This window comes from Neomonachus schauinslandi, chromosome 14, assembly GCF_002201575.2.
Source record: "Neomonachus schauinslandi chromosome 14, ASM220157v2, whole genome shotgun sequence".
Taxonomy (NCBI): domain Eukaryota; kingdom Metazoa; phylum Chordata; class Mammalia; order Carnivora; family Phocidae; genus Neomonachus; species Neomonachus schauinslandi.
In genome coordinates this window covers 54767722-54791138 of record NC_058416.1, presented here as the reverse complement: position 1 = coordinate 54791138, position 23417 = coordinate 54767722, and the positions used below count along the sequence as shown (strand labels likewise).

At 40.0% G+C, this 23417-nt stretch overlaps 1 protein-coding gene across 3 annotated transcripts in view; it reads left to right on the top strand.

Moving 5' to 3' along the window:
• Window positions 1-16758, top strand: part of EPB41L3 (erythrocyte membrane protein band 4.1 like 3) — a 142301-nt gene extending 125543 nt beyond the window's left edge. The window contains exons 15-23 of one of the 3 annotated variants that reach the window (XM_021686038.2): window positions 2644-2679; window positions 3404-3595; window positions 10827-10949; window positions 11625-12008; window positions 12796-12927; window positions 13405-13503; window positions 13938-14018; window positions 14292-14408; window positions 15631-16758. In XM_021686038.2, the coding sequence (XP_021541713.1) occupies window positions 2644-2679; window positions 3404-3595; window positions 10827-10949; window positions 11625-12008; window positions 12796-12927; window positions 13405-13503; window positions 13938-14018; window positions 14292-14402 (1158 nt within the window). In that variant the 3' untranslated portion in view covers window positions 14403-14408; window positions 15631-16758. The remainder of the gene's footprint in view (window positions 1-2643; window positions 2680-3403; window positions 3596-10826; window positions 10950-11624; window positions 12009-12795; window positions 12928-13404; window positions 13504-13937; window positions 14019-14291; window positions 14409-15630) is intronic. The other 2 variants (XM_021686034.2, XM_021686037.2) reach the window with 2 other exon arrangements.
• Window positions 16759-23417: the final 6659 nt, after the last annotated feature.

The following is a 23417-nucleotide window of genomic DNA, read 5'->3' as shown; positions in this document are numbered from 1 at the left end:
GAAAAAGGTCTAGGGTGGGACTCCAGAATTTGCCTTTCTAACAAGTTCCCAGGGATGTTGACTCTGCCATTTTAGGATCACATTTTGAGAACCTTTGGCTAAACCAATAATACTTAAAAAAAATAATAATTATATATATATATATATATATATATATATATATATTCCCCTTTCCCAAATGAGAGGCTGTTTGTGTGTGATAGCCATGATCAGTGAGGAGGAGGGTCACAATTAATTTAATTAGCTTATTTACTAGATACAGATATATTTTTAAATCCCAAATGGTCAAATAATAATTATTAAAATAATAATTCTCTTATTTTTGTAGACAAGATGGATATAACGTAGGTCACTCAAAAGAAATGGATTCTCTAAGGAAGAAAAAATTAGCAAATTACTGTTAATACTCTATTCCAAAAAAAAAAAAAGATGATCATACTGTGCTATCATTTATCCTTTATGAATTCTTTAGGATAAATAAACGTGTGTGCTTATGTTGTTTTTCGAAGCTTCTCTACAAATAACTAAAATTTCTGTAAAAACAGTGTAGTAATGGAAGCCAAGATGTTCCTTTCCTGAAGTGCTCACAGAATTTATTTTTTACTTTGTGGAGTTGTCTTTTACATCATCCAGGTAGAACAGTCTTTTCTAGTAGGGCCTTCAGGAAGAACTAAAAATGTAAATAGTATCTGTATAATACTTAATTGAAAGTATCTTCAGAAAAACCTTTTAAAATGGAGTTTTCATCCTTGGGAAATGCCAGAGTTCATCTCAAAGTTTGGAAATCATAATTTTTAAAGTTAAAAATAACAGCACTGGCATTGAAAAGTATAATAATAATAATATTGTTATTATTATTATAATAGGGGCACCTGGCTGGCTCAGTCGGTAGAGCATGCCACTCTGACTCTTGATCTTGGGGTCATGAGTTCAAGCCCCACATTGGGTGCGTAGAGTCTACTTAAAAAGAAATTTAAAAAAATAATATTGTAAAACAACAACTATTCAGATTCTTTTAAGCAATCACGTATAAATTTATTACAAATTAAATAATTTTCTGTGTCAAATTATAACAAAATTACATCTTGATTTTATAAGAATTATCAGTTACATGTAGCTATATGTTAATTCAGTAAACTTCCTTAGAATCTTAATGTGTGCCGTAAATGAAAAATATTTTAATAATACTCTAAATTTCTATAGCAGTTCTAAAGGTTGTTACATAACATTTGAAGCATGCAAACATATACATGCAACATAAGTTACTGTGAAGCTTAAAAATAAAACAAAGAGCTGTGAATGCCCCACACACTTAAGAATTAGTGTGTTGCCAGCACTGTGTTAGACTTACCTGTGCCCTCCCACACTTTTTAAACACTTTCCCTTATCTCCTCTCAGGAGCCAGGACAATAGTAATGCTGGGTCAGGCATGCTGGGTAGGCAGTCTTGCCCCATGGGCAGATGAGGAGGCTGAGACCAAGATAGACTGATGTGTTACAGGCCACCTGCTCAGGTGTCTTCCTCTTCTTACCTGTAATTACACTGTGGGCCTCCTGTGGACCTGGGTCTGAGTACCACCAGCGAGACACACAGCTTTACTACTGCCTGCACATGTGGCTGGGCTTACTTACCTCGTTCCTGGTACCTGGACACCAGTCCAAGGACTAAACAGATCCTTGCAATTAGAAAAATCAGGATAGGGGCGCCTGGGTGGCTCAGTCATTAAGCGTCTGCCTTCGGCTCAGGTCATGATCCCATGGTGCTGGGATCGAGCCCCGCATCGGGCTCCCTGCTTGGTGGGAAGCCTGCTTCTCCCTCTCCCACTCCCCCTGCTTGTGTTCCCTCTCTCGCTGTGTCTCTCTCTGTCAAATAAATAAATAAAATCTTTAAAAAAAAAAAAAAGAAAAAGAAAAATCAGGATAATGAAGTGGCTTTTAGATAAATCTGTTGTATTTTTTAAAAACTCAACAATGATCCTATTGACATTTTAAAGAAATGCTGGTAATGTTGATGGTAGTTGATTCCTTTTTTTTTTTCTTTTTAACTTTCTTAACATATCCTCTTCCTCCCTTCCCAAGTTGATTTATTTTTAAGTATATGGGTTCAAGAAATTCATGGTTCCAAGAAATTCTTAAATGTGGGACCCTCTATGTTAAATTCTTTGAGCCTCGGTTCCCTGGCCTACAAGTTGGGGATAATAATAGCTATAACCTCATAGGATTATGAAGATTCATACATTCCAAAGGAGATCTCATTATTGGATAATCCTAACCATTTTTGTGAGTTTTAGTTTTAGTGTGGGTCCCCACACTTCCTGAACCATTTCTACTGTGCATTAAGGACAGCCTTCCAAGCCCCTAGCTGTCACCTCCCACTTATGTGTGTGTGCTCATCACACTCAGAAGTCCCAGGTTAAAGTGTCAAAGACCCACCGAGCAAGGAATCTTTTACTCCTGTCTTCTTAATAAGCATCGTAATTTGCGCATGAGAGTGTTGTGGCTTGCATATAGGAAAGAAATAGCATCCATATACAAGAGCAAACCAGTGCCCCCTTCTAGCAAGTTTCTATAGACCATAGTTCTTCAGTCGTAGAGTCAATTACATGGTAAGACTTTATTTCCCACTCTTTCTTGATGCTGGCAGTCGGACCAGGAGGAAGATGCAGAGCTCAAGGCACAGGTAGAAAATTAAAAATAAAGCAAAAGCAAAACCCAGCGTGTGATAAGCATTGTGCGTCTCCGGTGTTCCAGTCTTCCAGCATGCTCTGTAGGCAGTTACCCATGTTGTCGGTGCAGTGTGGAGGATGGCATTTGTGCCCATGACTACTGTGTCCCTTACCTTTCCCTTTCTTCTCCACTTTTTTCAGAATAGTCTGATTAAGCGAATAAAGGGTGAAAATGTGTATGTCAAACATAGTAATCTTATGTTAGAGGTTGGTATTGGTATATACCAGTGCATGTTTGTGTGTGTCGGCATCCCTTTTAGTGGCATACCTGTGGGCTCATACAATGTTGCATGAACTGTGTGCTCTCACCTGTGAATAAGTGGGGATACCTTCTCAGCCTACTCTGGGTCCTCCCTCTCTCCTAGATATAGATCCTTTTTCCTGTGTGTATTTATTTTAATTTTTTTCTGGTTACATGTGAATTACACTCTTTATAGTTTGCCTTTCAAAACTCTTTTGATTTTTATGCTTGCGTGAACTAGATTTTTTTTCTTCTCTTTTCCTTAGAAATGTCACATTTTCACCAAAGTGCTTGTGGTTGTGTTATGAGCCCTGATCAGAATTCTTTTATTTTGACTACTAATGAGATTGACGTTACTTAAAAAAAAAAAAAAAAAGCACAGATAGGAAGGCAAATGTAAAATGTTGACTATTGGATTCTTTATGTTCTGAATATAGGAGCTAGATAAAACTCAAGATGACCTGATGAAACATCAAACCAATATTAGTGAGCTGAAAAGAACCTTTTTAGAAACCTCCACAGACACTGCCATCACGAATGAATGGGAAAAGAGGCTTTCTACCTCCCCGGTGCGACTAGCCGCCAGGCAGGAGGATGCGCCTATGATCGAGCCGCTCGTCCCTGAAGAGGTCGGTATGCGGGCTTTGGGTTGTCACTGTCCTGTGCTCACTGGCGGTGCTTCTTTGCAAGCTTCTGAGTAAGCAGTCTCACCACTGGTCTGTGTAAAAACAGAACTGACCTACTCTGGGCTCCCAAGAAAAGCTGCAAAGTAAAATGATGTGGCGGCTGAGGAGTGAGTAGTTACATCCCAGGGTGCTTGGAATGAACAAGGAGGCCCAGGGAAACTCTAGTGCATGCAAATTGGTTTGTTCTAACTGCGAACCTAGATTTCACAGCTGGGAGAAATTGAGATACTGTCTTAATGAACTGACACTTTTTCTGAAAAATGCTTTTTTCTGCTGCATTAAAAAGTGCCCTGAAAACTCATGAGTGTTTCTCATCAGTTGCAAGATGAGGCGTAGGGAGATTGTCTAATGTTTGACTCAACACTGATCTGAAGTTGACAGAATTTCAAGACGTGTTTTACTCTGGGAATACTACACCAGGCTTTTGCTGGTATAATTTGTGTTTGATTCGATTTTAACTGATTTTTTAAAATATACATGACTGATTATTTTAACTGATTTATAATCAGTTTTTATTTGGTTTTTAATAGAGAACGTAGAGGCCAGAATGTCTTTTTAAGTAAGAGTGTTCCATACTGGAAAGCTCTCTTTACATGGACAGCCAGACTGTGAGGATTCAGCAGATCCTACTTCGGGGCTCCCACTGTGGGACCCACAAATATCAGTGGTGCTCATCTGACTGTCAGCTATTAGATAGACATCATCTTGCTTTATCTGTCTTTCAAAAGAAGTAGTTTTTTAATAACTGCATCTTTCTAGCATTATACTGATTAACTTCTTTCTTATCAAGACTGTTGTTCTAACATATTTGTCCAGAAAGCTGAGATAGAACAGAAAAAAATCAAAACTTAGGCCTTTATGAGAGAAAAACCCTTTAAGTGGTAGTCTATATGCAATGTTTAGGTCCTTGCAGTGAAAAGAAGAATATAATGACACTCATTTTGATCATTTTCTAAACTTCCCTTGAAAGCTATTTATCAAAAGTGATCACAAATCACTATATTCATGATAATTCCAATCCCAGCTGAAACGTGACAAGGTATGAATCCATTTGAATTACTTTGAAAAGGGCCCTTTTATGCAGAATAGATGAAAAGTACTGTTGCCAAAGCATTCCTGTACCATTATATATCTGTTTCATTCAGATGACTTGAGTAATATATAATGAGCTAGTAGTAGTGATTATATTCTAAGACTATCGTGTATGTTTACTATAAAATGGGAATTTTATTGCCAGTGGTTTCAACTTTCAAATACTGAGTTAATAGAAGATAAGTAGCAAGGAGGCCCCAAAGCAATGCATACTTTGGAACATAGACAAGCCCGTATACAGGGCCCACCAAACAGGAAGGGTAGATGTATGGTCCGTGAAGGCCTCCGGGTATGTCTCTGTCCACAGATATTTCCCATGACAGCCTTTGGTGATGCTCCTACACTGAGTCCATGTTAGAGCTATATGCCCTTGTGGTCACTTGAATACTAAAAGTTTCCAAACCCCAACCAAAATGCAATACCCATTAGCGCTTCTGCAGTGCCAATATCAGCCTCTTTGTCAACGCAGGTGGTAGTCTTAGGGCACGTAAGCTTAGCACGGGGTATCCTCCCAATTCACAGATTCCATAGTTGTACGTTAGCCTACTCACTGGAATTCACTGTAACCCTAAAATCAACCTTAATGGCACTTTCCCAGTCGTCTGCAGACAGACACAGAGTGGTGAAAACTTTGTGTCTCAACCATGCATGTTCCCAGTTTTAGTTGCACAAGGCAGGGCCCTGCCTTCCTGTTTCAGTTCCCATACTGTAAATAAATTGCTTTTCAGGCCTATTTAGTGCCATGTTTTTGTGTTTCCCTGGGTGATTTTGCCACTTCAGATGACCCCCAGACATAGCCCTGAAGTGTGAGCTAGTGTTCCTAAGCACAAGAAGGCTGTCACTTGCCTTTTGGGAAAATATATGTGTTAGAGAAGTCTCATTCAGGAATAAGTTAGAGTGCTGTTGGGCGTGAGTTCAATGTTAACGGATCAATAATACGTATTAAATAAGGAGTCTTTAAACAAAAACACATACAAAACAAGGTTATGTATCGAACAGTTGATGACAATATCATGACCAGAGACTCACAGGAGCCTTAACCATGTGTTTCCCATAAAATCAGTGGTTCAGTATTCACCAACTCACTGTTCATGGGGATTTTATTGAACATGATTACCATGAATAAGTGGAATCGACTCTCTTTGTGCATATGTCTGCTTTCTACTCCAGCTGTACTCTTGCTAGTCAGGTTTTGTATGGGTCTCAAATTGGGGGGTGGCGGGGAGCGGAAACCATTCACTATGATCATGTTTGTGGATAGGGAGAGTTATCTTCATTCTCCGAATCTGACTTCTGTGACTTTCCATCAGGCCTTGGGGTGCATGCAACTCTAGGTACATATTAAAATTACCTATGGGAAGTCTTAAAAATACTAGGCCTAGGAGTTATTAAATCAGAGACTGATTTCATTCATCTGAGCTGCACCCCCACGTAGTACTATTATTTTAAAAGATCTCCACGTAATTCTAATGCACAGCCCAGTTTGAGAACACCCTGGCCCAGGGAGGAACAAGGGCCATGGCTCTGCACAAATCCCTAATCCCCTGAGAGTGAGTAATACCTCTGTACATTTTGCATGCCAGTACAAGAGCCTTGTTTCCCAATTATGATATAGTGATAAATGTTTAAGTAACTAAAAATGTTTGGAGTATACAGCTGACTCTCTTCTAACCCGTGATAAAAGTGAACATTTCGATTATCAGCTTTTCTTTCTTTATGAGCATCTCTTCATTTGTCTTTAGCTGAAATAACTGAATTGAGGTTGACCATCTATAGGATTTTATTTTAAGACCTATCCCTTATATTACCCTTTTCTCTCAGGGGACACACACAGTTCAGAATGCAGACAGTGTTGATACTTTCATTATAGACAAAGAAAATTTTGAAATTAGTTGATGTCAGATAACAGGATATGCTAAAAACCACTGTTTTCCTGCTATTGGTTTTTTTTTAGGCTTTCATCTTAGGAATAATATTTACCTCAGTGATTATAATTAGAGGCCTGGCCGTGGTATTCTGAAAAGTACCTATAATTTTGACCTTTCCTTCCTGTTTCTTATTTCTCTATGAAAAAGAGGCTACAATTGAAAGTAAAACAAACAAAACAAAAATCCATATTTAATGATACCACGTTACATTTTGTCTTTTCCAATACCTTTCTCCAAAATGGGGAGGGATAGGGTTGATTTTTTTTTTTCCCCCTTCAGAAATATCTTACTTGTTCTTCATTGAAAAAGGGGCACAGGAAAACGATGCTATCAAAATTTGCCAGCAGGTCCTTCAGGAGAATATTCCAGATGTCCCCTTACAAACTCTTATAGGCAAACTATTAAAAGTAGTACTGATAGGTTTGTACACACATAGGAATAGTAAATAATTCTCATTAAATTATGTTGTTTGCAATAGGATTTACTTTAAAAACTCTGTCCTTTTAGAAACTTTGGGCTTTCTGTTATGATTTTTTAGATTACTCTTCCTGAATACCCTTTCTGTCAGTACTCCATGGAGCTATCTATACACTATGCACAGAGATCGGCTCAGTAGCTAGTATATTGCCACTTGAATTATTCCTACTCAATACTAAAGGAAGGACTAGAAAGTAGGTAAAAGGAAGAAGCTAGTTGCTAACATGGCATATTTACTTCAATGTTTCTTAATGTTACATGTTAAGCGTGACTTGAAATACTTAATTTTTCACAAAGATATTTTGAAATTGACTTTTTAAAGTTATTCACCATCTTATGAAAGTTCAAATAAAGCTATAAATTTTGAGTATACTTTGTTTTCTGTGGGATAATAAAGGAATCAATCTAGGTCTGGGTTTACTCGAGCTAGTAGCTGATGGCGGTGGCCCGTGTGTATTTCCTTGCCCGGGATGAAGCCAGCACTTCAGTGGGGAATGCAGTCAAGAGTTTGTCAGATATAGGAGTGAGGGTTTTTTCCCTCACTTAATTTTTTTTTTTTTTTTAATCTTCACATTTTCTTTTACTCCTCACTTCCACGGTTTTGCACATGACTGGCCTAGACACTGCAAATGCCAAGGAGATCTTTCTTTGGCTCTTGCATGTTTTGTATTTATAGAAGTGGAAAACGTGTGAGTCAAACACTGGAGCTTCAGAAAATAATCTGTTACTTGGGGACATGATCATGAAACTTTGAGATGGTTTCAGACCACTTTTCAAATTCATAAGCAATAATTCACTTCTTCAGAAAGAAATGAATGACTATTATATGTACGACACAGTAAAAGAACTCTCTTCCTAACTTGCCTTTTTTTGGAAACTGTCTACTTCCTCTTCTCCAACCCAACCCCCTTTATTCAAACAGACCAAAGAAGAAAGAGAAATTTCTGAAAAAGTTATATTTTTGCAGCAAGGAAGCTCTCCATTCCTTGAGTCTCAGGTAAAAAACAAACATAAAGGAATTTCCCAGAAGGGAATTGCTCTTCAGCTTTCAGTGTCATTGAAATGTCTTTAGTTTTTATTTTCCTTTTTAACTCTGCCTCGCTTAAAACTAAGGTAGGTATGTCATTTTTGCTTAGATTCTGGGGAGGGGAAAAGGAATTTTCTTGCTATTTTGGTTATCAGTTAGCCATCAGTACTTTATGGCTCTTGCTTCTCGGTGACTATAGCTGCGTGTGGTCATTGAAGCATTATGATGATGCTTTCTAATAATATTGTTGGACTTTTTACTGTCTGCTTTACCCATAGAGTGATACTAACTTAGATGACCTTGACTGATTTTGAAAGTTCTGAACTTTTATTGGTTTTCCCACTAGCCGAGTCTGATAAAGAAAATGCAGGAAGGAGACTCTGCAGGCTCTGTGGTTACCTCTCGTCAAATCATTTTCCAGAAAACTGTCCCATCGACCCTAGAGGTTATTTTTCAATTCATTTGCTTTAATCCAGCACCGGCACATAGACCGATCTGTAATTTTTGTTCGTAAGGTACACAAATTTCTAGATTCCTATGCAAGCAGAAAACGCTGTAGTTTAAAATGTAAATCAAGGTACTCAATTGCCCCTGATTTGATTTTTCTTCCCTTCCTGATCTGTTAGACTAGTCCGCTGCCTGGTCTCATCCTAGTAGCCTTCTCAAATACAAGTCTCTTAGCTTTCATTTCTTCTGCCGTATTGGAACTAAGTACTAAGAAAAGTGGCAAAGAAACTACTCAGATGATGAACTTCGCTTGTAAATAAGATTGGAACACGGTACAGACCACCATGAGCTGTTGATAAGAGGCTCCAACAATGCCCCAGCGGTAGGAGGGACTTCCTGGCAGTGCCTTGAATAGGGCACGCTCAGTGTTTATTGAATAGTAAGCACTGTAGTGGATTCAATCCTCCTATATGAGGAGGTAGAATTTACAAACATGAGAAATGGTATTCACAGAAATTCATGGGATGCTGGCGAGTTCTTTGTGAAAACAGCAGATAGGAAGTGCAGTGTTATAGTTGTCCTGGAAAATGGTCTTTTTGTGGCCATAAAGCTAAATGACTCGTACAACAACTTCAGTAATGTCATTTACTCTTGAAATACAAAATGATCAGACTGTTAGTGTAAGGTCAAATAGAGTCTTGCAAACACTTACCACCAAGGTATGTTCCTGCTTAAAGAAATCTGCAATTGCAATTCTACATGCAGACTGTATTCCAAGTTGAAGGTTAGAGTTTGTACATTTCAGATAAGAAGAGCTCTGTGACCGTAATCCTTAGACATTAACACCAGCCCTGTGCAGTCACATCACAGTGTAGCTTTTGCCCTGGTTTTCTTAAAGGATTCTTATTTTAGAAATGAGACCATTAGAATTTCTAATTTAGCTTTTATATTTCAAATATAGGGCACAGAGGATTGGGTTATTGTAGACAAAGTACCCACTGAGGTAGTTGATGGTGATTCGAAAAAGATTGTGACTTACAAGGTGGTGACCATGAGCAGTAGAAGCGGTGACATCCCCGCCGATCTGTTAAGATCTGGTGCCCTTGAAATGCAGAGCTTCGATGACTTGGCCCAGGAAATGCAGTTGAGAGGAGAGAGCAAACAGAAAATATACACTTTAGGAAAATCCTACGACACTGTATCGGGGAAGATTGTTACCATGACTGGAAAAGCCAAGGAGGGGGAGAAGGGGGTGCAGCCCTGCAGTCTGGAAGCCTTTCCGAAAACAGACAGAGGGTTGTCAGAGTCGGTGAAGATCATTTCAGGCATGGCCGATTACGAGGTCCTGGACACCCGCCCTGATGAGAAATCGAAAAGAGGACCCGAGGTCCACACCCCCAAACGGAAATTGTCCGAATCCCTGGCTCCCATCCAGGAAGCTGAGTCCCGGTGGCCGAGTCCCGAGGAAGAAGAGCTACAGAAAGCCCCACAGCTGGGCCGGGACATGGGGCCCCACGCGGGGCTGGACAGCACGTGCCTCGGCAGGACGGAGCCGCCGCCCGAGGGCGAGGTCTTGAGAGTGGGATTCTTTGGTCCCAGGCAGAAGAGCCTGTCCGAGTGGAGATACTCCCAGGAACCGGCTGTCACCGTGGCCACTGCTCATTACGTTACTGAGTCTGCCACGTCCCGAGCTGTGGTAACCAGTGCCTTTCGTTTGGGCCACTGTTTCAGATTCCAGCATGACATTTTTTTGAGGCAGTGCCCTTCCACCCTCAACTTTTCTGTTCCTCTTGCTGTTTGGCTTTATGTTGAGAACAGCCGACCCAAGCTTTTTACTTTTTTTCATGGTTAGATCAATACCGTGTAAGCATTAAAACACTTTCTGTTTTATTTCCAGCTCCCCGATCCCGAGGTGTGGTTGGTAGTGCTCCTGGGGCTTGCAATGAAGGGAGAATGGTCTGCTTAAACCAGCACCGCCCATATCCTAATAACTCTCTCTGCTTTCCCAAACCAGAGCTCATGGTCGCCTCAATTTGCTATTTTGTTTCCCATTCTTTTCCGTTTCCAAAATCTGTATGGTAGAGTCCCTCCTCCCTCCTCCCTCCTTCCTCCCCTACAGTTTTGTCTAAGCAGCTGTGAATGTGAATGTGCCCGCCTATGTTCCTGTCTCTGTGCTTGACTGTCCGTTTCTTTGTTCACTCAGCCTAAACAGTCTTCTGCTGAAAAGCTCATGGATGGCTCTGAAATCTTCAGTTTATTAGAGTCTGCAAGAAAACCAACAGAATTCATAGGAGGGGTTACTTCTACTTCTCAAAGCTGGGTTCAGGTGGCCAATTGCTTCCTCTTTGGTGTTCCTGACTCTGCCTATTTGCCTTTCTTAGCCTTTTTGGTGTGTGCACGTATGTGTGAGCGAGTGAGTGTGTGTGTGTGTGTGTGTGTGTGTTTTGCTCAAGTGGCTTTGCCTTAAACACCTCAGAGGTATCTTTGGTGGTTTTCCTTTGTGCCTGCTTGGCATAGCTGTCATGTGCCTTTAGTTGCATCACTAGAACATACTTCAGATATTCAAAATTCAGCTTTCAACAGTCGTGTTGAAAAAGTTTCATAGCATTTAATTTTTTTAAACATTTTATGTCACCTGTCAGGTCTCAGAAAGCTGCCAGAACCAATGGGAACACACTACGGTGCTTTTATTTTGTTTTGTTTTCATTGCATTTTATCCGCATTCTATTTCATTTATCCACATCCTATTTCATTTGCGGCTATCCCAACATAGCAACACAGGCTCGGGGGGTGGGGGAAGGGTGTCGGGGCAGGGGGCATGCATCCGAGACCCTGGTGGGAGGGATGCAAGCTAATTTATATTTTCTATAAGCATTTCTGGTCATAAGCACTTGACACTGGCTTTAGGCGCCCTGGTGAGTGGCTGCTTTTTTTTGATTTTTGTGTTTTCACCTTTGGTTTGTGGAAAGTCACACTGACACCGCAATCTTTTCCCATGCAGCAAATGGAAACCAAGACTGGGTCCAGCAAGGTAGAGGCAGAAACAAGCCAGCACCCCCAGCCACTTAGCACCGAGAAGGTTGTGCAGGAAACCGTGTTGGTGGAGGAAAGACACGTGATGAATGTGCATGCGAGTGGGGATGCTTCTTACGCGGCTGGAGATGACTTGGATGCTGCAGCCCAGGCAGCATCTGCTGATGCTTCTAGCTTGAAAGGGAAGGAGGGCTCTGCTCTGATGGAGGGAGCTAAGGAGGAGAAGGGGGAGGTGGCCGAGAAAGCTGTCCTCGAACAGGAAGAGACGGCCACTGCTTCCCACGAGCCAGTGGAGGAGCAGAGTGCAACAATCCATGTTTCTGAAACTTGGGAACAAAAACCTCATTTTGAGGTAATTAGTAGTTGACATTACTTTCCGCACTGATGTAGAACTGATCTATGAGTCCCCGAAATTTAGTTAAGCATAAAGGGGGAGCTAAGCTTAATTTTCTGCCTTTTCCAAGTGCAGTTTGTTTCTCCTCTCATTTCCCTCTTGCATGGCAATAGGGTCTCCATGCTGGTCTCCATCTTCGGGGTCACATGCAAACATATTTAATGATTATTAATAACGTGTGGTTCCAGGAAACAGTTCCTGCCTTCATTGTAATTATTGGCAGTAGACCCGGGGAATGCATGGCCAGCCAAGATATAGAAAATTTGATCAGTGTACTTCCCCAGAAGGACCAAAAACCATGCTTGCCTTGGTACCAAATGCCAGAACTTTCTTCTTTATCTCTTTTACTGAGATTCCTGAAGTATATGGAGTAGGGAACAGTTGATGTCTTCGTATTTGTTCCTTCTTTCTAAGAAGTTATTAAATAAGAGGCTAATTGATGATTTTTGACTTATTAGTTTAGGTGATAGAGGAGGGGGAGTATAAAAAGAGTTCATTAAACATTTCCTTCAAAATGCTTTCCTTTACCTGGAACATCCCATGTTAAAAAAAAAAAAAGTCTATGGAATTCTGAAAGACTGACCTGGTGTCTGCCTCATTCCTCAACTTACCCTTCCCATGTTATACATAAACATTTATTTCATACTAACCTGTGCTTATCCATACCCACCGGGGGGGGGGGGGACCAAAATCATGTCTTTGTGCAAACTATAAGAGCAGCTCTGCCTACTTCCCGTTGGTACAGTCATCAACTGTGAAGACAGAAACCATCAGTTTGGGCAGTGTTTCACCAGGAGGAGTAAAGCTAGAGATTTCTACCAAGGAAGTACCAGTCGTTCACACGGAAACAAAAACCATCACATATGAATCATCACAGGTAAGAAGTCTGTGAAGGCCAGAGCCCTGGCACTTTGTTTTGCCCCTTAAATGGCTTACTGCATTCTAGTATAACTAGATGACATTTAATTCGTGAGACTCAGAGGACCCAGCAGCTAAACTGTGTATATCAAGAGTGATAATGGTAGTAATTAAAACTTTATTACCGATCCAGAAACATCAGGTGACTTAAACAGGTCTTCATACATCTTAAAATGTAGAATAAGGCTCAGGAACCTATTTCTCTAGCCATAGATAAGGAAAAATACTAGCTCAAGCATACCCTACTGACATTTCTCAAGTCCCAGTTTTTTAACGACAGTTACCTCTGGCCATGTTCGGGTGAGTCTGTCCGGAGGGCCGCAGCTCCTGTATGCTGACTGGACAACACAGTGATTGTGGGAGATGACTGAGTCATTGTGATGCCCTGACCCAACATAAGTATTTGAGTGTGGTGTCTGTTCCTTTGTTTCTGTAGGTTGATGCTGGTGCGGATTTGGAGCCAGGCGTGCTAATGAGTGCACAGACGATCACATCTGAAACCACCAGTACCACGACCACCACCCACATCACCAAAGTAAGTGGAGTGGGGACAGATAAAAGTAAGGCACTTACATGGAACTTCTTGCCAGTTGGGCTCTGCAGGCGGCGTTACGTGACTGCCAGGACGCCCAGACAGCTGCATCTCATGCCCACTCTGTCTCTGGGGCATTTGCCCTTATGTGCTCATTTCTGTTTAGGAATATGCATTCTGAAATCTCTTGCTTAACACGGACTCTAGTCCTTAGCATATGGTCGGTGTTCCAGAAACACTGGCCAGCCACACCCAAAGGACTCCATTTTAGCTTCACTTCTGAAATTAACGATTTTAAGTAATTGCCAAAGAATTGTTTCAACTCTTCATGAATGCTGTTAGTTAAAACTCTGTTAGCATTTCCAGCCATTTCCCCCACTGAACCATGATCGTTTTTCCAGGTGGGTAACTTTGTAATGTTTGTCTGTCCCTTGCAGACTGTGAAAGGAGGCATTTCGGAGACAAGAATTGAAAAGCGGATAGTCATCACAGGAGATGCCGACATTGACCATGACCAGGTAGTGTGCATGAGAATGGTCAATACCCTGGCAGAGAAACAGGGACACTGGTCAGCCCCACTCTTCCCAGTGTTGTTCTTCTAGTCCATCATGCAGTCTAAACAGTTTTCTGAAGTAACTTTTCAATATGCAATGTCCGATTCCTTTTGCAATCATTGTACCTCATTTGTAAATTATGTGTATAGATCTAGCTCGTAAGTCTCCACCTTGCTACTGATCATGCATGTTCTACCTCCTTTTTGTCTTTGCCCTTCTGTGATTTCCTGGGGATAGGCGCTGGCTCAGGCAATTAAAGAGGCCAAAGAGCAGCACCCTGACATGTCAGTGACCAAAGTAGTGGTCCATAAAGAGACAGAGATCACACCAGAAGATGGAGAGGATTGACCCCAGGTAAGAGGCAACGCTGATTCTCTAGGCTTGACCTTGGCTGGCATGTAGCATGGGGCCACTTCCCTCTGTCCTTCCCCTGCCTCTTCCTCCTCCCCTTCCTCCTTTCTTCTCTCACTGGCATTGGCAGGGCTGCTCACCAAGGGGGTAGAGAATTGGTTTGTGGGTGCTGGTTTGTTTCAGATTTGGGGGTTCCATACTGTGGACTTTTTACATATTCTGCCAGGTAGAGGATCAAGAAAGAAGCAGTCTTTGCTTGCATGGTCTCGCTGGTGTTTCCTTTTCATTCATGCCCTGTGCTCTTCATTATCCAAATTCGAAGTGTCAGATTTGATTTCACTTGCCATGTGGCCTAAGCAGAATGAAGGCCACTTTGTTCTGGAAGGTACAATTTGTGTGTTCCACATACCAGGGAAATAAAAGGTACCCCTTTCTCCTTTGGACAGCAACATTACCCCATTAATTGTAAGCTTTCTCTGCAACTATGTTTGGTTATGCTTCCGTTTATGCTCTCATTTTGCTTTGATTCTGAATTTGAAACCTGGGCATTCACTTTGATTTTGGATGTCTTATATTTTCTGTATTCTTTGGGACGGTTTTTTTTCCTGTTAGTATAGCATCATGTCTCAGGAGGAGGCAAAAATGCAGCCTTGTGTTCCTGCTTTTCTCTAGAAAGTGTGTGCATGCCTTTTCAACGGCTGTTTGGCTGGCATTGGGAGCAGATAGCGTCTTCTTTGTGTGCACAGACTTGTTATGCACACCACCTGCCGTGCAAGAACTCATGGGCCCAGAGCATCCCCAGAGGCCTTTGAATGCTGAATGCAACCGTCGAGCTACTTGCACACTTGGTTATGTGACAAAAGTCTCTTAAACGCTTTACATGTATAAATGAAATAAGGAAGTTCTCTAATGTTGGTTTAGAAACTATAGATTGAATAGCGGCCTCCCTTAAAGGAAAAAAAAAGGTCACTCATTATGTTCAAATTAATCATGTTCTTTGGAAGACAGAAAGCAGAAAAACGGTTCTCCAGTGAGCTTCAGTCGCTTGGGTGATGTAGTTACGTAAGAGAACGCATATCAGTGACTTATGCAGGAATTTTACAGTATGTTGTCAAAAAGTGCATGTAATAACCTGCAAGATCATTTTTTTCTTTTTGTGGCCTTAATCTGTGGAAGACTCTCAGGTGTTTTCCAAGGAGTAACTGATCAAATCTCTTTCCTATAGGAATAACTTAGCCTGCACATGAATCCAGTCATGCAAACCATTAGGAGAACCAGAGCCTATATGGAGTTCCCTCTTCTAACCCAACTGACTTGTATCTGCCCATGGAAAATTTCAATCCAGGAGAACTGATCTTGACCATTAATAAAGACACTGGCAGAGAGATCTTCCCATAATAAAGCAATCCGAATCAGCATCACAAAACTGATATTGCATGAAGCAACGATAAAATTACAAAAGAGTAGCATTTTTAATTTCCACCAAGTGTCTAAGTTTCCGGCTATACCTGCACGTTCATAACCAACAGTATAAACCGTGATCTCATGTAACACACAAACAGTTCATGCCTTTCATAGTTTATTATTAAAGTCTAAACAAAATCACAATTTCTTAGGTGACAGATCTTTTGTTTACAGACAAATGAAGATTACCCGAAAATGCTAGAAGCTGTCTAGGTCCAATGTGTCAGGTTTATCCCAGATTAGATGTGCCAATAACCGAGTTTATTCAGTAAACAACTTGAATCTCGTACTTGTTTCACCTGGTTTTATTATTATCACCCATACACAGCAACGACTCTCAATCCTCTGGAAATATTTAATGCTTACAATCCTGCTTTGTGTATCTAATTTGATTCGTTATAAGGTAGAACTGATTTTAGCATATTAATGTGATTTCTTCCTTGTTTGCTTTGGTCTGTGTCCAACCTGGAAAGCTTCCAAGATTTCCCTAACAAGTCCTAAATATGTAAATTGTCATTATTTGGGGGAAGAAAACCTGTTTTTGTTAGTTTACAATATTACGAAATTTCACTCCAGTAAAAGCTGTTGGGCTTCTGTTGCTTTGTTTTCTCTCTTTGTTTCTTCTTCCTTGTGTTTTTAAGTTGATTTTACTTCTTTTACTTGAAAAAGAAAAAAGTGTTTTATTTCCAAATCTGGTCCATATTTACAATCTAGTTCAGAGCCAAGCCTTAAATTGTACAGAATTTCCACTGTAATTAAACTGTTTAGTGTTTAGTTATAAATAGCCTTCAAAAAGATATATTCTCCATTACACTGTCAACTGCATCACACAGCCCATGGTGAATGTATGTTTCTGCATAGCAAAATAAAAATGGTAAATGCATTTAAAGCTCTGATTCTCCGTGTGTGATAATTTCAGTATTGTCTGTGTTTAGCCAAGAGGTGGCCATGCGCATGACACCGGAGGCCTCATTCCTCTGCACTGTATAGAGTTTGTCTTTTTACAGGACAAAATGTGCCTATGGTGACATGACACAGTATATGGACCCTTCGAGGTATGGGAGACAGGAAACAGAATACATACACATAAATGTTTGGTTGCCTAGGAAGGCCTTAAAAAGTACAACTAGTTACCACAGAGTCTCATCTTCTAAGTTAGGTTTTTTATAAGAAAAGAGGTTTGCCAATAAACCCAGTGTTTCTGGCTGCTTTTAATCTCCTGGAGAGACACCTCTCTCACACACGTCAGCTCCACAGTGGAACAGATTGGCTGCAGCATTCTAGAAGGGCCCGTTCAGTGTGTTCCCACAGCTCATTCACAGGAAACTCCTCAGGCCAGGCAGTCTAACGCCGAACTGCACTTGCTGGCCTACACTACTGTGTCATGCTTAGCTTGCTGATTTTTTTTAAACTAATTTTAATTTTTTTCCAAAGAATTATTAGATTTGACCCACATATATTCTTCTGTGAAGAAGTTACCTGTTGCTCTTACTGTCAGTACTGGGTATTCATTTTAGGTACTGAAGCGTCATTTTGTGTTTGAAGCTGATCAGAAAATGTGTTGAGACCATACACAAAAATGAACTCAAAATGGACTAAAGACCTAAATGTGAGACCTGAACTATAAAAATCCAAAAGAGAGCATGGGCAGGAATCTCTGACATTGGCTGTAGCAACATTTTTCTAGATCTGTTCTCCTGAGGCAAGGGAAACAAAAGCAAAAATAAACTATTAGGACTACATCAAAATAAAAAGCTTCTGCACAGCGAAGGAAACAACCAGCAAAACTAAAAGACAACCTACTGAATGGGAGAAGATATTTTCAAATGACATATCTGATAAAGGACTAGTATTTGAAATATATAAAGAAATTATACAAATCAACACCAAGAAAACCCCAAATAATCCAATTTTAAAATGGGCAGAAGACCTGAAGAGACATTTCTACAAAGACCTACAAATGGCCAACAGACACATGAAAAGATGCTCAGCATCACTCATCATTAGGGAAATGCAAATCAAAACTATAATGAGATATTACCTCACACCTGTCATAATGGCTAAAACAACACAAGAAACAACAGGTGTTGGCGAGAATGTGGAGAAAAAGGAGCCCTCATGCACCTGGTGGGCGTGCAAACTGGTGCAGCCACTGTGGAAAACAGTATGGAGGTCCTCAAAAAAAATTAAAAATAGAGCTACCCTATGACTCAGTAATCACACTACTGGATATTTACCCAAAGAATATGAAAACACTAATTTAAAAGTATATATGCACCCCTATGATTATTGCAGGATTATTTGTAATAGCCAAATTATGGAAGCAGCCCAAGTATCCATCAATAGATGAATGGATAATGACATGGTATATATATATTTATATATAATGGAATGATTTGGAATTGTATATAATGGAATATTATTTATATAGGGAGAGAGAGAGGAATATTACTCAGCCATAAAAAGGAATGAAATCTTGCCATTTGCAACAAAATGGATGGAGCTAGAGGGTAGAATGCTGGATGAAATAAGTCAGAGAAAAATACCATATGATCTCACAAATGTTTGGAATTTAAGAAACAAAAGAAATTAACAAAGAAAAAAAGAGACAAACCAAAAAATAGAATACAGAGGGTTGCCAGAGAGGTGGGGCGGCGGGGAATGGGTGAAATAGGTGAAGGGGATGAAGACTACACTTACCATGGTGAGCACTGAGTAATGTATAGAATTGTGGAATCACTATATTGTACACCTGAAACTAATATAACACTGTTAATTGTACTTTAAATTTTTTCTTAAAACAAATTTTGAGAAAAATTAACACTTTTTTGATATGAAAATGGCCAGTAGCCTCCCAAGGATGATTGTACCCAATCTGCTTAGTTTATATCCATCAAGTTGTCCCCATGTTTGTTGTTTTAATTTTTTAAATATATAAGTATAATTGACATATAACATGTTTCAGATGTCCAACATGATGATTCAATATTTGTATATATTATGAAATGATCACCACAATAAGTCTCGTTAATATCCATTACCATACATAGTGACAGATTTTTTCCTTGTGATGAGAACTTTTAAGGTTTACTGTTTTAGCAACTTTCAAAGACGCAATACAGTGTTAACTATAGTTACCATGCTGTCCGTGTTCACGGTTTTAAAGCAAAGCTGAAGTTTTCATGTGTAGTGAAACATGAGCTAGTGTTTTCATGTTTCTCTGTCCCCAGCAATAAGTGCTTATTCATTTTTATAAAATTACATTACCAGAGAAGTTGCACATTTTCAGCATTCTTTCCTTCTATTATGCTCCTCGTAATTTTTCCTGCCTGCACCTGCTGTTATATGAGGATCCCAAAACCACTCCCACATACTTGGTTATTTATGACAGCAATGTCCCACATCTAGTACCAAAATCAGTATCTGCTTTTATTGCTGCATAACAAATTCCACACAATTAGCAGCTTAAATCCACATGCATTTATTACCTCTTTCTGTGGGTCAGGAGTCTGGGCATGGTTCTCCTGGCTCCTCTGAAAAGCTACAGTCAAGGTGTCAGCCGGAACTGGGGTCTCATCTGCTAGCTCGACTGGGGAAGGATCCACTTCCAAACTCTCTATAGTTGTTTGCAGAAGTCATTTTCTTGTTGTGGGAGCCTTGGAAGCTTGCTTTTTCAAAACCAGCAGTGAAGGGGGAGACTCTAGAGTGTGTCTGCTAGCCAGACAATCTTCTATAACGTAACATAATCAAAGGAGTGGCTTCCCATTACTTTTGCCATATTCTGTTGATTAGAAGTAAGTCATGGGGTTCTTTTGACAGCACCAACATATTTAAAATTTAGATTTGGAGATTATTAGTCACTAACATTCCCTAACTCAACAGTTTTAAAGAGAGAGTCCACTAATGTATGAAATTGGGTTATGCTCATTGCTAAGCTCTCAGGTAATCTCAGAATTTTAGCCATGACTACTAATGCAGAAAAATGCAGCATTGCATTAGGTGGAAAAAGACCCTGGAGATTACACTTTCAGAAACTGAAGAATGCCACTTAATTAGCTATTTGCCCCACAGAAAAGAAACACTTGCTTCTCAATTTGCTCTAAGATTCAGGTTGTTAGAAAACAAGAATCTATGCTTCTCTCAAATGAGCAGAAAAACAACTTGCAAACCTAAAAGCAATATGGTGCAGCCATTGGTAACCAGCGTTTTCCTGCTGATCACCTGGGATCTGAAGAAACATCAGTTATGGAGTTGCCAAGCTTAGGACCATCCATAGGATTCTTTCTCTGGAGTCATAGAGTGAATTCTTAGGTCCAGATAATAGCCTTCCTTTAGGTAGAACGCTTCCTGCTTTCAAATGGAGCTCAGCCTGGGTGGTGAGCCCTCAGCTTGTGTGGGCACCTTCCTCCTTTAGCATTGAGATTGATGGACGGACTTCTGCTGATGGTGACACGTACACTGCCCCCGCAAGAGAGCTGAGGGCAATGCTAACAAGGTGGAGATTTTGTGCAGTTTCACTCTCCCAGAAGATTTTTCCATCCCGTTCTTTATATTCCTTTCAAATTTCACAGAGCCACCATGTCCCTTCTGCTTGGGCACACCTTGTAGGATAATTCAGCCCTTTTTTTTTTTTTTTACAGTTAATATAATCCATTTCAATTCTGCTTCTTTCTAGCACAGCTATTTTGCTATTAATATCAACCCCAGCAATTTTTTAAAAATTAACATAGATTCTGGAACATGGATCCAAAATTGCTTCTGAATTACACATGAGGGTTTTATGTACCTTCCATTAAATGCTTTTTTATCTTTCTCACTACAGTAAATTAACCCGTGGTCAGAAGTGTCTGCCTTGGATTGCCGTAGAGGTGGTCTAATGTTTTAATGAGCATTTATTCATTAAGTGAAATTGGATTATTCCCTTTTTAAAAACTACATTTTGTGGCAGGCCATTGGTGCATGTACAATTGTATTCTCAAAAATTACATTTCATTTTGACAAATAGTTTATCAGAGCTGATTGAAGAAGGGTAAGAAAAGGAGCTAATGCTCCCTGACAAGTGTGGTTACTAACACGCACATGAACACACAATAGTCTGTCATGTTTCTTTGAGATAGATGTAATCTTTTAAGAGATTGGCCAGGTTCTTGTATTGTAAGCTTAAGGAAGAGCTTATCAGCCAAGATAGTATATGGATTTTTAGAGCACCCCAAACAAGGAGGAGCTAGAATATTTTTTGCCTGAATTTCAGGCTTATTCCCCTTGAATAATAAGTCAAAATGATCTCTGAAGACAAGCAATGACAAAGAAATGCACATTTTAACACAGTATAATTTACCAGCAAGCACTTGGCCAGAGCATCATTTTAATTCCAGGTTTGAAGATGCAAAGCAAAAGCCACTTCTGGTGGGAGGTGTGAGTTGGTAGCTTGTCTGGAGTAGGATCAATAAAATACATCCTAAATTTTTTACAGTGTTTAAACCAGCAAATCCTCTTATGGGGATTTTTCCTAAACAAGACAGAGTTGTACAGGAACTAATGTACAAGAATGTGTAGCTCAGTGTTGCTGATAAAAATGAAAAACTTTAGACAGTAAATACTCAGCAGTGGGAAATTTGTAAGTAATTAATGAAAACGACATAAGATGGAATACTATGCGACCAGCCAAAATTATAAAATACAAACTTCATAAGGGAAATAGTCCTAATATGTTAAGTATAAAAGTGGATAAAACAACTTATACATTATGGTGTTAAGTGGGTAAAAATGTTTACACCCAGAAAACACATGGACATATACCAAAATGGTAGCAGTGCCTTTCTGTCTCTGAAGGCAGCACATATAGTGACTTTTCTTTCTTCCTTGTGCTGTTTTATTTTTCCAGTTTCATCGAGTGTCTGTCACCATTATTATGTATTTTTAAAAACCGTTTATGAAACAATACCAATAATTTTATTTAGAGCGGAGAATAATGGGGAGTGAGAGATACGTAAATGGGAAGAAATTTGGAAAAGTGACTTTTCCCTGGAATTTCAAAGCCATTATTACAATCACTAAATGTTACAAATGCCTTTGTTAAATACTGACTTCTTTAAGTCACATTCTAATTAAAATGGTGACAGATGAGTTTCTATCACAGATAATGAGGTTATTTATAGTAACACTTGATGCTGGATCTTTCCGAGTGAATAAGCTTTGCCTTGGCTGCACATTAGCAGTGTAGGCGGCATATTTGCTTTTTAAGGGCAGTAGTTAGTAAACCATAAAAGTAGTTTTCAGTGGTTCCACGGTATCATTGAAAGATAATGCTTCCCTGGGTTTGCTTCACTTTTGCTTCCCTGTGTGTAAAGCGGGCTGTCACTAGCCCCATCTTTAAAGCATGGCCTAAAAAATCAATCAGAAAAAAAGACCCTGGGCTCAGCAATCCCATGCCCTGTGCACTTACTAATTTTGTCACCATAAGCCAGTGACTTAGACACTGTGAGCCTCAGTTTACTCTTGGTTATAAAGGGAACCATACACAGCCAACCATGAAGATTATAGGTGAAAACCTTTTAGTTCCACAAGAAAGTATATGACCAAGGAGGAACGTATGAGAAAGTTCTTTGTAAAATAGAAAATGGAGTCTGATGTGATGACTTCATTTTTCCCCGTCTTTTCTTCTCTCAGCGCTGTGCATGGCTTATTCTGTACGTGAGAACCCAAACTGGTTTATCTCAAATAGCTAATTGCCTCTGTTTGTGAGAAAAAAAAAAAATGTCCCTGGCTTGTGGAAAGAATTCAGAACCTGCAAAATCCTTTTCTTGTTAGGATTCAAGCGATGTGAGTGACCATAGCTAGGATCCTTCCCTGTATCAGGGCCGATTTTCACTTTGTTCAGAGAGGCAAAAAAACAAATGCGTACGTGTGATTTCCTTCATGCAGGTGGTTCGTGCTTTTCTATGGGGAGGATTTAGCTAATATTGTCAGTGAAACAGTGAATATGAAGCGGCTAACACAATGCCTAGCAACATTAAGCATATGGTAAGTGTGCCTTGAATCCAAAACCTAAACGTGCAGGTTCCTATGAATATTGCATTGCTTGTTGAGTAAGGTGTGTATCTACAGAGGCATGCCCCTATCTGTGGATTAGCTGTATTAACCTTTTTATTTGCTGGCTGTCAGCATTCCACAATTCCAAAGAACATTTGTGTCCTTGACTAGGTTCATGTCCTAGGGGATGCTTCTTGAGGACTAAGAAGGAATTCACAGGCAACAGAGACTGCATCGTCCAGAGCGGTGAGTCTTAAGTCTAGCGGCATATTATACTCCCTCGGGGATTTTTTTTTTTTTAGATGATACCGAAGTCTGAGCCTCTGAAGATTCTGAGCTAATCGGTCTGGAGGTAGAGCCCCAGCATTACAGTTTTGGGTTTTTTTTAATGCTTCACAAATAAATCTAACGTGTGGTGAATCACTGGCCTCGTAAAGTGGCTCTCAAACCTAAGCATGCACCGGAATACACGGAGGACGCGTTGAAACCCTGGGCCCAGCCGCCAGTGTTTCTGAT